This window comes from Gymnoscopelus microlampas, assembly GCF_963454915.1.
Source record: "Gymnoscopelus microlampas genome assembly, chromosome: 19".
In the NCBI taxonomy this organism is placed as follows: domain Eukaryota; kingdom Metazoa; phylum Chordata; class Actinopteri; order Myctophiformes; family Myctophidae; genus Gymnoscopelus; species Gymnoscopelus microlampas.
This window is the reverse complement of record NC_139956.1, coordinates 32,915,995-32,931,225: the sequence shown is the minus strand read 5'-3', so window position 1 is coordinate 32,931,225 and position 15,231 is coordinate 32,915,995. Positions and strand designations below refer to the sequence as shown.

At 42.2% G+C, this 15,231-nt stretch overlaps 1 protein-coding gene across 3 annotated transcripts in view; it reads right to left on the bottom strand.

Moving 5' to 3' along the window:
* The window catches only part of LOC311035325 (exocyst complex component 6B-like), a 132,309-nt gene extending 117,788 nt beyond the window's left edge, over window positions 1–14,521 (bottom strand). For all 3 annotated transcript variants that reach the window (XR_014599695.1, XR_014599696.1, XM_084043460.1), the window contains exon 1: window positions 14,391–14,521. Coding sequence is in view for 1 of the 3 variants with exons in the window: in XM_084043460.1 (XP_083899586.1) it covers window positions 14,391–14,482 (92 nt within the window). In the remaining 2 variants the exon portion in view is untranslated. The remainder of the gene's footprint in view (window positions 1–14,390) is intronic.
* Between the last annotated feature and the right edge of the window lie 710 nt (window positions 14,522–15,231).

Genomic DNA, 15,231 nt, shown 5'->3' with positions numbered 1-15,231 from the left:
GTTGCACCGAAGGGGCTAGCATCCGGCTTGTAAATTGAAGGCTATATGGCACTGGTGGAAATGGCGTTGCACGCATGGGAACGGCGTTCCCATAGCAACCGTTGCGGGGGAACGCTGTGAACACGTGTGGGAACGCTCTTCCTCAGTGTCCAACTTTTTTTTTTTTTTTTTTATAATCGTTTATGAGGTTTAGCACGATTTATTTGCCGTCCTGTCTCTTCTCTGTGTGAGTGAGAGCACCATGTCAGTCAGTGTTGCCAAGTATAGTGAGAGAAATGAGCCAGCCGACCTACAAAAACAAGCCAATAACAAGCCAAAAACAAGCCAAATTTTGTTCCAGGGAAGTTGCGGGAAATAAGCAGACTTGGCAACGCTGGCTATGAAGCCATTGTCTGGGAGTGCGCTCAGCAGCTCATTGGCTCATTACTCATAACACGACCAATGAGAGTTAGCACTTTCGCGTTGCTAGGATACGTTGTGCCCAGCGCTGTCTGATAAAATTAAAAAAAGTGAGAGACCCCCGCCACGACTCAAACTAACGACCACGTTGTGAATAATTATAAACAAACAACCTCCTGGTGCTTCCAAGTTGGGGGGTAGTTTCACCAAAACCGAAGGTATTGAAGAGGAGAATGTTATGGTCATCACTCAGAGATCAGAGGATTTAGCAGCTGCCATTCTGATAATGTTAGGAGCTATGGACCAGGCAACAGTGACCAACCAAGTGTTTCTAAATGGACTGCAGTCTGCACAGAACCCTATCCATCAGATCCAAAGTATTATTATCATACTCCTATTACAGAGAAGATTTCATACCCCCCACTTTTTGCACAAAAAAAAAAGTTTTAATTGCGTTTAATTTTTTTGATAATAAATCGGTCAAATCAGGCAAAAATAAGAATTAAATAACATAACCCTAACCTAACCCGAATCCTAACCCTAAAACCGAAATAAAGTAACCAAAAACTGGAAAAGAAACAAAACCCAATCCGCCCAGAACCGCAATAGCCGATCTACAAGCTCAAGTGATGCAACGCGTGTTGATTAGCCATGGACCCCCATCTGAAAATGTTTTGTGCCAGGGACCCCCAGAGAACATTTGTCTTCAAAATTAAAAAGTATAAAAATAATGTTCAAATACTGCACAAAAATAGCAGCTTGCATCACGGGTGAACTGGTTTTAGAGTATTAGGTATTTATTGTACAATATGGTCAAATTGGACAATATATATAGCTCTGTTTTCATCTTGTGTATCATGGGTGCAGCCATGGGTGGGCCATGGCCCACCTACATAGAAAGCTGTCCCACCCTATTGATTTTGCAAAAAAATATATATATATATTTTAATTGAATTTAAATGTTTTGATAATAAATCGGTAAAATCAGGCAAAAATAAGAATTAAATAACATAACCCTAACCTAACCCAAACCCTAACCCTAAAACCGAAATGAAGTTGACAAAAACAGAAATCAAAATCCACCCAAAACCGCGAAATTTTAGCCCAAAACCCGCCCAAAAACTCATGCACGCGTGCGCGTGTGCATGAGTCCACTGAAAGTGGGGTTCCCAAAGCGAATCCAGGCCATTTCCACCACTGATGGGAAGTGTTAGAGTTCATATGAATGGCCTGTATTTTGTCTCCCTGCTCTTTTATTGAGACATTTTGATTGCGTCAAAGGCATAGACTAAAAAGAATGGACAGCGCAATTTCAAATCCGCCATCTTTCTATATCGCGTCATATCGCGTCATATCCTATGCAACCGGAAATGAATGCTATTGGTTGGGTAGTTTGTCAATCAAGAGCGGGGGTGGGGAATGCATGCTATTGGTTGTGCAGCTTGTCAATCAAATCATCTAGAGCGCAGGAAACCGGGTTCAAAGCCAGCGAAGGAGAGGAAAGTTACATAGTTCAGCTTTTAAGGACAAGTCCGGACTAAAATAACATTTAGGTGTTTTTTCCTACTTATATTGATCCCAAATGAGTCTATTTGCAGAATTAGACTAATAAAGACGTCCACGTTGTGATTGGCCTGTACAGTCACTTTGATTGGCAGCTGTGACGAACGCTTACACCAAAACATGATTTACGAGACTGTGCTGGCTCGTGTGGGAAAACCAAGGCATGGATGCGTGTTAAATGTCAACGAATACACGATTAATGGAAAAAAAAAAAGAAACACTTTTGACCGCAGCAAATAGCGTAAGTAGCGATATGCTTATGGTCTCCACTCTATGCTATGAGGGCTGCTGGGGAATGATTGGGAAACTGGACGACAGGGGCACATCGTTGCTGTCGGGCAGAAATCTCCATATTCTTTCTTTTTTGTGAAGAAATTCCCTACTTGATCATACTATAGGGTCACTCAAAAGCCTCAAAAGTAGCAGATCTGCAAACTCGAAACGCAGCGCGGAGCGACACGTTTAGAGCTTGTAGATCTGCTACTTTTGAATTTGAATCCTGAAAAGTAACGGTTTTGGACATATGAGGTTTGAGGTTTCCACCCGACAAAGACGATATGCTCTTTAATTGCTACACTAGCGCGGACCCTAAGTATTAAGTGGTTAATCAGACTAATCGATTTAATAGATTATACAAATAAATATATTTTAAAAATGGCATATCAATGAGTTGATATATAAAAACAATAAGAATCCTCTTCCTGCAACGTATATCTGAGGGTCATTTACAGTATACAAAAACAACAACAACAACACAAGTGTTTGTTGCCATTTTTCTGTTGACAATGGGCTGTGTGACAAAGTCTGAATTAGACTTTTGCCTGAGTTTGAGAACTTGGCAGGGAGTGACTGTGCTGTGAGGCAAAAATGGGTTTCTGGGAATCTGCTGTCAATGTTATATCATCATTACAAACAGCTGTGCATATTAATGCGTGTGAGAGAGAAAAACAGTGTGCGCACGAGTGTGTGTGTGTGTGTGTGTGTGTGTGTATTCGATGGTCACTGGGGACATGTTGCTGATGCTGAGACAGCTGTTACTATTCGAGTCTCAAACCACATCTCTTCCTCAAGAACACACACACACACACACGCGCGCAACAGGAGTGCATGCATTAAGAGCTGCAGTGGTTTCTGTGTGTGTGTGTGGGGGGGGGAGAGAGAAGCAGATAGGGAAATTGTCGACCCCTCAGTTTTTTTTTACACATGGAAGCTTGGACAAACTGATGCACGCTGTGTGAAGGAGCCATTCTGCCCGAGTGCCTTGAGCCAGTTGTGGGCGGGGGAGGCGTGTCGCAGTAATAGGCAGGTAAAATGATAAGGGTCACAGGTGTAACAAGCCAGTTAATGAATGGCATGGGCACGCAGGGGGAGATTATATGTTTTTTACCGTTCTCTTTTATTTCCATCAACAAAGCTTTGCTGTGATTCATGTTACACAAAATAAATGGGAACCTCACCCAGCAGGTTCAGTTTGGACATTCAGTTATTTAACGCGTCAAAAACGGTTTCCCTGTGCCCAGCCGATTGGCTAAATGTTTGTTCTATTTAGTCACTACACTGTGTTTGCGGGGAGTGTTAGGCGGGAGGAGTAGGACGGAGGCTCTACATCCTCCCAGTGGGGGCTCCTCACTGCCAGGTGAGTCAGTAGGATACAACAGCAGTGACAACACACAGAAATGTTTGAGGAGAGGAATTAATTGGCTTAACGACTGATTGAGGAGAAAAGGGGGGGTAAAAAAATAAGTGTACTAAAGTGAACATAGTGCATGGTGCTAATTAACTAACAGGCTGAAAACCAAACTAAAGTCTCTCAACAGCCCAGTTCCCTTATCCTGTGTGTGTGTGTGTGTGTGTGTGTGTGTGTGTGTGTGTGTGTGTGTGTGTGTGTGTGTGTGTGTGTGTGTGTGTGTGTGTTCGCTCGACCCACCCTACTCCACCCTGTGTGTGTCTGTGCCCTCACTCGCTCGTTCCACCCTACTCCACCCTGTGTGTACTTATGTGGTTGTAGACACTGTTCCGTCACACAGCTTTGTGATCTTTTTTTAATTAGACTATGAATCATACACACACACGTTACTTTTCGAACGATTCAGTGGGTATTTCCATCCCTCTATCTATGTATGTATCTATTATGTATTTATAAGCACTAGTCCTGGTCCATACTCGGGGATGTGTGCAGTCAAAGTATTTGCAGACTTTTAGTTTAGTTATGTATGGGCAAGGCCTGTGTTTCGATGTCTGCCTAGCTGCAACAGTTCCAACACACACACAAAGATGCCCCATACCTGTCGGTCTACGTTCACGGCCGGCCAATTTCGATCACAGGCCAACTGACCAGTGCATCTTTAGTATTGAGCTCATACATACATATAGGCCTGTCCTACTCCAGTGTTTATGTTACCGTTATCTAGAGCTATAAAGGCTTCATAACAAAGACACTTTATAACTGACTACGGTATGGTTGTTACAATGTGCCGTTCCACTGAGCTTATAATGCATTATGACCAGCACTTATATTTAATAATCCTTGTTATAAGTTGTTATGCATAATTATAAACATTTATGATGACTGTTATAATGCCTTATAAACACTTTATAATGCATTACAAATGTGTTTATAATGCATTATAGACCCGACCTTAGAGGAGTGGTTCACCCAAAAAATTACTTAGTTATTTTTTATCAAATACACACCCCTTGAAGCCTTGAATTCATGGAGATTCTTTTTGTTTCTTTTTGTCGCATTCATAGGCCAATAATTTGATGACCGGCGGAGTTTGCGATAGGACACTCAAAGGGACCGATGACCCGGTCATCTAATAATTGATAAAAAAAAAAAAAAATCCATGAAGGCTTCACAGGGTGTATAATTGATAGAAAATAAGTCATTTTCTGGGTGAACTACTCCTTTAATATACAGTCTTACCAAAAAGGTATTCATTGTTATTTTTTCACGACTAAATGGCTAAGATGGTTTTGTGCCCTGAAATGCTCCACATGCATACCAGGGGTTGACACTAAGGTCTCAGAGGCACTTGCCCGTCGGGCAAGTACAGGTCATGTTCTACTTGCCCAAAGGTCATGCCCACTTGCCACTCATCCGTTATAAAATGAAAGTTAAAATTTGAATTACAGTTCAATTTATTTTTTTTATTTCTGGGGCTGTGGGATAAAAACAAATGTCAGAGCGCTCTAGCCACGTTCAGGTGTGTAGACAGATATCTCGTGTTGTGAAAGTTTTATTTAGGTGTTGACCCTTAGTGTCAACACCTACATACTATACCATTGGTTCTCAAAGTTGGGTCCGGAGACCCCTCCTTCGGGGGGTTTCAGCAAAATGTGTTAATACTAAAGGTTTGGGCCGCTACACAACTTTGAGAACAACAAAATACAACTGACGTGAAATATAGCCAACCTCCAACGAAAATGTTGTACCCCCCTTGCCTTGATGTCCAAAAAAAGTCTTTGAAGGTCAGCCCTAGATGACAGTAATGTGTCATAACATTTGAGTCATGGCTGTGGTGAGCTTGTTAGACACTGAAAATACTACTGCAATATTCTGATCCGTTGCTCACATGTCTCAGCCATTGTGTTTCTGATGACAACCTTCCTGTCCAAACAAAGCTCCCAGCCTTGAGACAGAGAAAGAAAGAGTGTGTGTGTATCTCAAAGTTATTTGCTGCTGATTGGGACATTGTTGCTGTAGGTGTTAAGTAGTCCCTTTGTCGTTGACACACACACACACACACACTCCAAACTATCAACCATTAATACAACTAAGGAAAAACCAAGGCACTCTTCAAAAAGGTTAAAAAGGGCAAGCAGCTTTCCCCCGAAGGCCTATGTGAGGCTGAAAAATGCATAACCTGATCAATGATGAACTAAGGATAAGGATAAGGATAATTCCTTTTAACAGGTCGTTCATGAAAGTCCTTGCGGTCTTGTTTCCAAAGAGAACCTGTGAGCAATTAGGGGTTAAGAGTAGGGTTTAACACCGGGAATCCCGGGATACGGGAATCCCGGGAATCCCGAGGTTATTTACCGTCCCGGGAACTGACTCCGGTTCCCGGGATCCCGTTTTTTCTTTTTTTTGTTAGAAATGAATACTAATTAGTAGAAAGGCCTGACTACAACGCGGAGGAATTATTACTATTATAATTAGCCAAGTTACTTGCCGCGTTGCCGACCAGGGCAGGGTCTCATTGTCCCGTTGTGAACCAATATGTGACGCACTGAATGTAACAGTAATGAACAAATTAAAACACAAGTGGCCGTGATGCCCCATGTCTGCCCTGCGCACGCTGATTTCAACGTTTCCTCTGCTGTCAATACGGTAGACACCAGTTGACTAGTTGAGATTCAACATCAAGTGAAACGCTGCATAAACAGTGGGTAGGTTTGATTTCGTCCTTCGTTCCTATATTCCAGCTTAAAATGCGCGCAAGCCAAGAAATGCTTTTGATAGAGAGAGATGAGAGACGGGAGAGCTGGAGAGAGAGAGAGAGAGAGAGAGAGAGCAAGAGAGAGCGCGTACGAGAGAGAGAGAGAGAGAGAGAGAGAGGGAGAGAGAGAGCGAAAGTAGGCTATTAGACCGATGTGGTCCGATTGTTTTATCATCATTAATGTAGCCTACCCTACCTACACTTGCATTTTAGAACGTTCAAACTACCATTTACTAACTACCCAGTACAACAAGTGAACTGCACAACAGCTGTCTGTCTCATTGATTGTCAGTGGCAGCGGGCGGCAGCGCATGCATGTGCACATCAAAATCACACTACAAAACCCGACATTTGATCAACAACAAAATATAGATTAATACATTTGACAACATACAGCCGACATCCCAAAATGGAGTCTTAATATCCAGCAAGTAGCCTAACCTAATACAAGTTTAGGCTATCAAATAAATATCCTACAAAAGTAGAGATAAGCTGTGACCTCACCGGCGCTCTGATGGACAATAAATAAATAATAATTTTGCACACAACATCCATGTTCTGTTCTCTTGTCAATAATGATACAAATGGAACGTTTATTTCAGCAGCTAGAGTTTGACATTGTTTGAGTGCGTTTTGGCTGCACGGCGCAGCTCCTCGTTTAAGTTAATCGTCTTCACCCGCTGCGCAACAGGGCAGATCTCCGCCAGGGCACTATATTATATTTATATATTATATTTATTTGATTTAAAAAATCAACTTAACTCATTATTAGTGCAAGTTCATAGGTGGACACTGGACACAATAAGGACATGTGGGCACCTCGATGTAAAATTGGCTATTTAAGTATATAAATGCATTTTAGTGGGCACTTTTTTTTTTTTTTTACCCTTTAACGGGAATTCCCGGGAAGCCCGGGAAAAGGTCTGAAAATTCCCGGGAATTAAAATTAGATATTTCCCGGAAAATGTTAAACCCTAGTTAAGAGTCTTGCTCAGGGACAAATTTCATTTCATCGACGCATATGCTGACCTGGCCTGGAATCGAACTTGGGGCAACCAGGGCCTCTGGCTCCCTAGGCGGGCTCACTAACGATTCAGCTATGGCCGCCCCAATAACTTAGCTTTACTTTAAAGCTGCACTATGTAACTTTCCTCTTCTACCCCGGATTTGGGGTCATTTCAGTCGCCCAGAAGCAGCACAGCAGTTATGAGTTGCAAAGTTACAAGAACAGAGTAAGGAAAGTACACACTATAGGCTACGTCGTATACAGCAATACAAAGGCAAGAAAAACAATAAGAAACACCATCATTACAGAACAGTATACAATAGTATTCACTTATACAACTATCCTGCACTATGCAGAAAAACAACAACATAAGGTTACAGTGTCCTCACCGTATCCCACCCCAAAATGAATAAAGTGTGCATTACAATCAGTGCAATGCAAGAGAAAAGTGAGTGTTCATTGAGCTAATAGAGCAGGCCCGCTTGCTCAGGGGATAAATTGAATCTTGACCTTCAGGTCAATATTTTTGTCCGTTCCTGTGTCTAGGTGAGACGTGACCTTTGACACGATCTAAATGTCTCAATAGAAGAGCAGAAAGACAGATACACCCCCCCCCCTCAATTGTATAAGTTATACTGTATTAACATACTCTACCATACAGATTGGACAAAATTACATTTTATTCATTAAAAAAAGTTACTTAGTGCCGCTTTAAAGCGCTTAAACTTTAGTGTTCTTTCTTGTTTTCCTCCCCCTTTTAACCAAAGATGTTCCTATACTGGTGTGTAACTTTCGCTGGCTTTTAGAACGCTGCAGCCCTCCCTTTTCTTTAACATTAGAGAGAGTCAGAGAAACAGAGAGAGAGAGTTATAGTTCTGTCAGAGAGAGGAATGCCGTAGCCAGCCTAGACCTGTATAGGAGAACTATGTTGTCATTGAGTATGTGAGATATTATTTCATGGTTCAGGATGGTAAACTCCCATCAGAGCCCAGCTTTAAGGAGTGACTTCTAGGCCCGGGCCATGGAATAATAAGACGGCTGTGATGATGCAATCGCCTATAGCACATACAGTACTGTATTCCACCATTCCAAGTGCCAACGTCATGATCTCATTTTGTGTAGATACCATACCGCCCAGCCCTAGGGACAGACCAGTGGTGGAAGAAGTACTCAGACATTTTACTTAAGTAAAAGTAGCAATACCACAATATAAAAATACTTCGATACAAGTAAAAGGCCTGTGTTCAAAATGTTATTTGAGTAAAAGTAAAACAGTATTGGCATCAAAACATACTTAAAGTACCAAAAGTAAAAGTACTAAAATGTTTGAAAATAGCCGCTCTACAAGCTCATAACGCGTCGCGATACAACGCGTTGTGAGCTTGTAGATCTGCTATTTTCAAACAGCCTATGTATAAAATAGGGCTAAAGTTGCCTCCGAGATGTAGTGGAGTAGAAGTAAAAGTATTGGAAATTGGAAATACTAAAGTAAAGTAAAATACCTCAAAATTGTACTTAAGTACAAGTAAAGTAAAAATACCTCAAAATTGTACTTAAGTACAGTACTTGAGTTCATGTACTTTACACCACTGGGACAGACGCTGACCATTTAGTAGCTCAGTCGGTAGAGCCCTCGTCTTTGGACCACAAGGTCATGGGCTTGATCCCGGACACCGCCAACTCAGCGTATGAGTGGCACGGCTAGGCTGCGACAAGTCGTGCGGTCAGTACTGGGAGCTGATGGTAGGTGTGAAGCTCCACCTCAGCGATCCATCTCCCAGGGGTCTAGCAGCGCATTGTAACAAGGACATACTCTTGTGTTCTTGGCTGATACCGACAATAAGCCTTTTTACACTGTAGATGCAGTAACACACGTTAGTATAATATAATAAATGTCACTTTTTACCAAATATTTTGCCTTTTTAACCCTTTAAGCCTGAGTTATGAAGTCAGTTGCATGTCGGTATCATACCCCCAAAAACAAGAATGACCTAAGTCATAATAAAGCCGCATGGGGCAGGCTTTTTTGGCCCCAATCTTTTCATACACCTGATTACTTGTTTTTTGGATTGCTTGTTTCTCTCGCCAAACCTGGCAACATTAGCCTTAGCGTCGCAGATTAACGCTCGAATGTTTTTTATATAAGTGGTGGCAACATTTTGTGACACCACACGGGTCTTCCCAACAATAGCTGAGATTGAAGTCAGTGTGAACATGGGCAAATAATAACTTAATAGCCAAACTAGGTCTAATGAAGCACGCTAGCATTTAGGCTAACCCTCCTGGCTGAAGCCGTCTCCCTTTCTCTCTCTCTGCTGTGTAACTCTGTGCGTTGCCTTGTTGTGATGTGTGTTCGTCCATGCTGGCCCCTAATATGGTCTGCTTCCGGGTGGTTCAACCTAACTTAACAATGAGGATCGTTCTGATTGGATCCCTTCCCAACTAGTCCCTCAAAAAGAGTAATTCTGATTGGATCTCTTCTCCATTCGTCCCGCCCTAACATTTTCGTCTCGTCTAATTCGTTGACTAACGTGTCCATTACATTTTCGTCTCCCCATTGGCTTAAAAGGGGGTCTTAAAAGGGGGGAAGTGTGATGGACAGCCAGGACAGCCAATGACACTCAGGTGTCGACACTTTTCACTCGGGTGTCGACTAGGACTAGTGCTGTTTACAGAGCCGCTCGCTAGCGCATGCGGCTAAAAAGCTTACAATGCATCACAGCCCAACACATTGTGAGCTTACAGATCTGCAATTTTCGGTGCACAACACCGGCTCACAATTAAGTTTAAATGAGGCATAACCCCTGACTTCAACCCCTAATTTAACTCTAATAAAATATTTTTAACCATAAAACCACCATCTCTCATGTGCGGTCCAGGAAGACAGTCCTCACAATGTCTGTCTCTAAGTCTGCTATACGTGTGGGGACATTCAACATTTCAACTTTCAGAAAAATAACAAGTACACACACGCGCACACACACACACACAGTAGCATCCAAGTCCTTTTATAGCCCTGTATCTTTTTAGCCAGTTATAGACTATCAGTCTTTTAAACAGGGCGGGTCTAATTATAGAACATGCTGCAACTGACAGCTCCACACACACACTTACAGTGTGTGTGTGCGTGTGTGTGCGTGTACTGGAAATGCTGAGTAGCTAGTCTGAAAGGAGAAGAGAAAGAGAAGCTGGAAAAGGTGCAACAACGTTCAGTGGTGTGTGTGTGTGTGTGTGTGTGTGTGTGTGTGTGTGTGTGTGTGTGTGTGTGTGTGTGTGTGTGTGTGTGTGTGTGTGTGTGTGTGTGTGTGTTGACTCAGGCAAGTAGGCAGCCAGTCTTTCTGCTTGTCTGAGTCATGAGTGGAGACACAAGAATGTGACTGAGATTCGCTCAGAGCTGCGAAATAGCATAACGCCTGGCTTTTGAGAGGACACACGTGCGCGCGCACGCACGCACGCACACACACACACACACACCTTTTAGTTCCACGGCACCTGACTGCATGCAGGGCACGCTCAAATTGAAGCACGGAAGATAATGCAACAAGTCAACAACAGTCGAGAGAGAGACAGATAACAACGATAGAGAGACAAAGCATTGTGTGCACAGGACACACACACACACACACACACACACACACACACACACACACACACACACACACACACACACACACACACACACACACACACACACACACACACACACACACACACACACACACACACACACACACACGTGCAGTACTTCCTTGTTCATTTACCTGTTATTTCCCCTATAACCAACCAATCAGACCATGTGATGCCTGCTAGTAGGCCTGTCACAATTATTACATCACAATATCACAATTATTTGAACTGTGAACAATGTTCAATGCCAAAAACACAATTTAATTGTTAAAGTCGCAATCATTTGTATGACATTCAAGGATATAATTTCATGATCATGTGACAGCCCTGCAGGTAACTAGTAGCCATCACTTGGAGGGACTTCACTTAGTAAAGCTGCATTCACACTGGCAGCAACAACAGCCACAAAAGGACCAAACTGTGGTCAGCTACACTTGACTTTCGTGTCTGGGAGCGACGAGCAAGAGAATACGGAAGGGCATGGGTTAGAAAGAACAGGGAACTCTCTCACAGCAAAGGATGAGTTTTTCCCCGATTTCAAGGAGGAATTTTGGGGATAAGGTGAGTGGAAGATGGTGAAACAAAAACATATGATTGATTGATTGATTGACGCTTCACAGCGTCATTAGAGTGCTGAAAAAAGGTGCGACCTGCTCCATTTTCTTTTGTAGGGTTTCTAACTCGTCAATCAGCAACAAGTGGCGGTTATGAAAAATAACTGTGATTATTATCTCATGATTGCAATTAGGCGATTATGTCACAGGTAAATGACACTTTCAGACACAACTGACATGTGCACATGTAACACAAATCGACAGATATACAGATCACACACACAAACACAGACAGACAGACAGACAGACAGACCCACACACACACACAGGGCTTCACTGGGCTTAATTTAATTAACTGTCCACGTTCAAAACGATAGCTGCAAACCCAGCGTTGTTATACTTTGCACGTCTAGTAACACAAGAATAGTTTTGTCTTGGCATGTTTGTTCATGTTGATAACCAGTGACTACAGCTGTTATCACAGCATTTGTGGACAATTTATCCATTTGTAACTCGGAGAGGGTAAAAAAATGGACCCGCCTCTCTTCGGAGTGAAATTACCTGATAGTACAGTGAATGAATGAATGAATGAATGAATGAATGAATGACAAAATAGAGGAGAGGGGGGGTAGATAAGCCTGTGAATGTTAGATTATGTGTTTATTTACTGGAGATCAGACTTGTGAAAAACACAAGTGAATGGAAAGGTGCACACACGCGCGCGCACACACACAGTAGCAGAAGTAGGACAAACTTAGGAGATGTAGGGTAGTGATCCTCAAAGTGGGTCCCACTCCCGGGGACCCCCAGGGGTCACTTTAACCCCACAGTATATACGTGCATCGGAAATAGCCGATCTACAAGCTCACAACGTGTCACCGACGCGCACGTTGTGATCTTGTAGAATGGGCTATTGTCCACAATTCTGGAAAACATTCCGAAAAATGCTGAATATCTTTGACAACATTTAATAACACAAATCTTTACATGGGGGGGGTCCCTGAGTCCCTGACACAAAACATTTTCAGATGGGGGTCCGTCGCCAAATACATAATTAATTTGGGGTGGTCCTCCTTGAAATGAAAAGTGTTTGAGAGCCACAGATTAATGTGTGCCCAGGGACACATTAGCACATCATAAACTCTGTACATTTCATGCACTCTCCAGCACCACACTGTCTACATGACCTCATACAGAGGACCGCAATGGAAACAAGCTGTAAAGCTTCGTCACAGGTGTATGTTATTATGTTACATAATTATGCTTTATTTCATGATCAATAAAGTTATCAAATCAATCAATCAATCAATCAAAAGGACACAATGACAAAACTTCTTGTCACATTCTCATACACCCAGTGGTGGAAAAAGTACTCAATTTTTTAACTTAGTATCAATACTGCAATGTAGAAATACAAGTTTGGAAATAGCAGATCTACGCATTGTGAGCTTGTTTGTAGATCGGCTATTTTCAAATGGCCGAACTGTATATAGGGCTGAAGTGGTTAATTATGTTTTTTGTTTTGTATTAATAATCCAAATCTACAAGGTAACTAAAGTTTTCAAATAATTGTAGTGGAGTAAAAGTGAAATATTTGCCTCTGAGATGTAATGGAGTAGAAGCCAAAATGGGAAATACTCCAGTAAAGTAAAAAAAAAACTCTAAATCGTACTTAGGTACAGTACTTGAGTAAATGTACGTTCCACCACTGCATACACCAGCCTGGAGAGAGAGAGAGAGAGAGACCTGCTGGATGCTGTGAGCCCAGCCCTCTTCATAGCAACAAGCTAACAGGCTAACAGCTAGCCACCAACAACAAGTCCACTCACTGTAACTCACACCCACTGCTGGTGCTTAAACTATAATGTTTAATATAATGTCTATGGATAGAAATATAATAATATCTATGAACTGTCACTGTTGGACACAGAGTGACACACACACTGCAGGAATGTTTAACTACTTCATGGCTAAAGTTTTTAGTCTCTCTCCCTCTCTTGTGTTGTAATCCCATGGCCCGGAGGGACGGTTGCGTTGTGATTCGCTAATTGGGTTTTAGACAGTGGTGGAACGTCAACTAAGTACATTTACTAGTACTGTACTTAACAAAAACCAAAAAAAAAGGTATTTGTACTTTACTTGAGTATTTCCAATTTCCAATACGTTTACTACTACTCCACTACATCCCGGGTCCAAATGGTACTTTTACTCCTACTTTTCCATTTATTTGAACACTTTAGTAAATTGCTTTGTAGATTTAAAGTATTATTACAAAACATACATTAACCACTTCAGCCCTATATACATTTCGGCCATTTGTAAATAGCAGATCTACAAGCTCACAATGCGTTTTCAAAATTCTATTTGAAAACTTGAAATGGGACATAATATTCTGTTCTACTTTTGGTACTTTAAGTACATTTTTATACCAATACTTTACTACTTTTACTCAAGTAAATTTAGGATTCCGGACTTGTATTTGTAACAGTATGCAGAGTATTTCTGCATTGTAGTATTGATACTTTTACTTAAGTAAAACATATGAGTACTTCTTCCATCACCTAAAAAATATCTACCACTGATCATTATGCATACAGAAACAAATCTGGACAACGCTGTCTCCCCTGACTACCGTCTCAGCCAATCGAGGCTCGAGCGTCCCTCCGGGCTATGGGATCAATCTAGCTTGTTTGGTGTAACTTGTGGCACCTCTCTCACATCTACAGCCGACCTGTGACTCTCCTCTCCGGGGGAGGAGGAGGACACCGTGGGGGGTCCGGGGGTGGGAGGGCTTCTTACCGGAGGGTCGGGCCGATGCAGTTGGTGTCGGTGCTCTCGATCTCCCGCAGGATCCGCTCGTGCTCCGCGGCTGTCTCTATGCTCGTCGCCATCCTGGCATGTTGTTGTGGCGAGTCTTTTCTTTCTGACTCTCTGAGCTGAACCTGAACTGACTGAGTGACTCAATGAATACACGGGACTCCCTCCTCCTTTGGCGTTTCGACCGGGTGGGCGTGGACGCAGCAGTACTGAACGCTTCAGGACGTAACCACGCCCACCTGGTCGAAACACCCAAAAAAGAGGGAGTCCCCTCGCCATGTCCGCTCATTACAAGCGACTTTGGCTTTTTTTGTTCGTTTTTTGGGGGGAAAGTATATCTTGTAAATATTGGTGGTTGCGTTTTTGGCCTTGTTTCCTTAATGTTGTTTAAACCAGTGGTTCTTATTAAAGATTTTCTTGGCAAGTTTCAATTATTTTTCCAAAATTACCTTTTTTTTCTTTTGTCAAGTTTTTTTTTTCTGTTGAAAACAGCAGATCTAGATTTTGCGAGAGAAACGAGCAACCACATATATTTTTATCATCATACGCTATTTGAAAATAACCGATTGTGTGCCGCATTGTGAGCTTGTAAATTTGCTATTTTCAACAACATTAAAAAAAAATAAAACAAATGTTGAATGTTTTTGAAACATTTTAACTACACAGATACGGTATTGTATGGAGGCTCGGCACTGCACAAAATATTTTCAGATGGGCTCTCCGGACAAAAACTTTAATTTGGGGGGTCCCCTGGTCTTTGACATGAACAATTTTGAGAACCACTGGTTTAAACAACATTAGGAAGCAAGCCCGAATAAGCCGC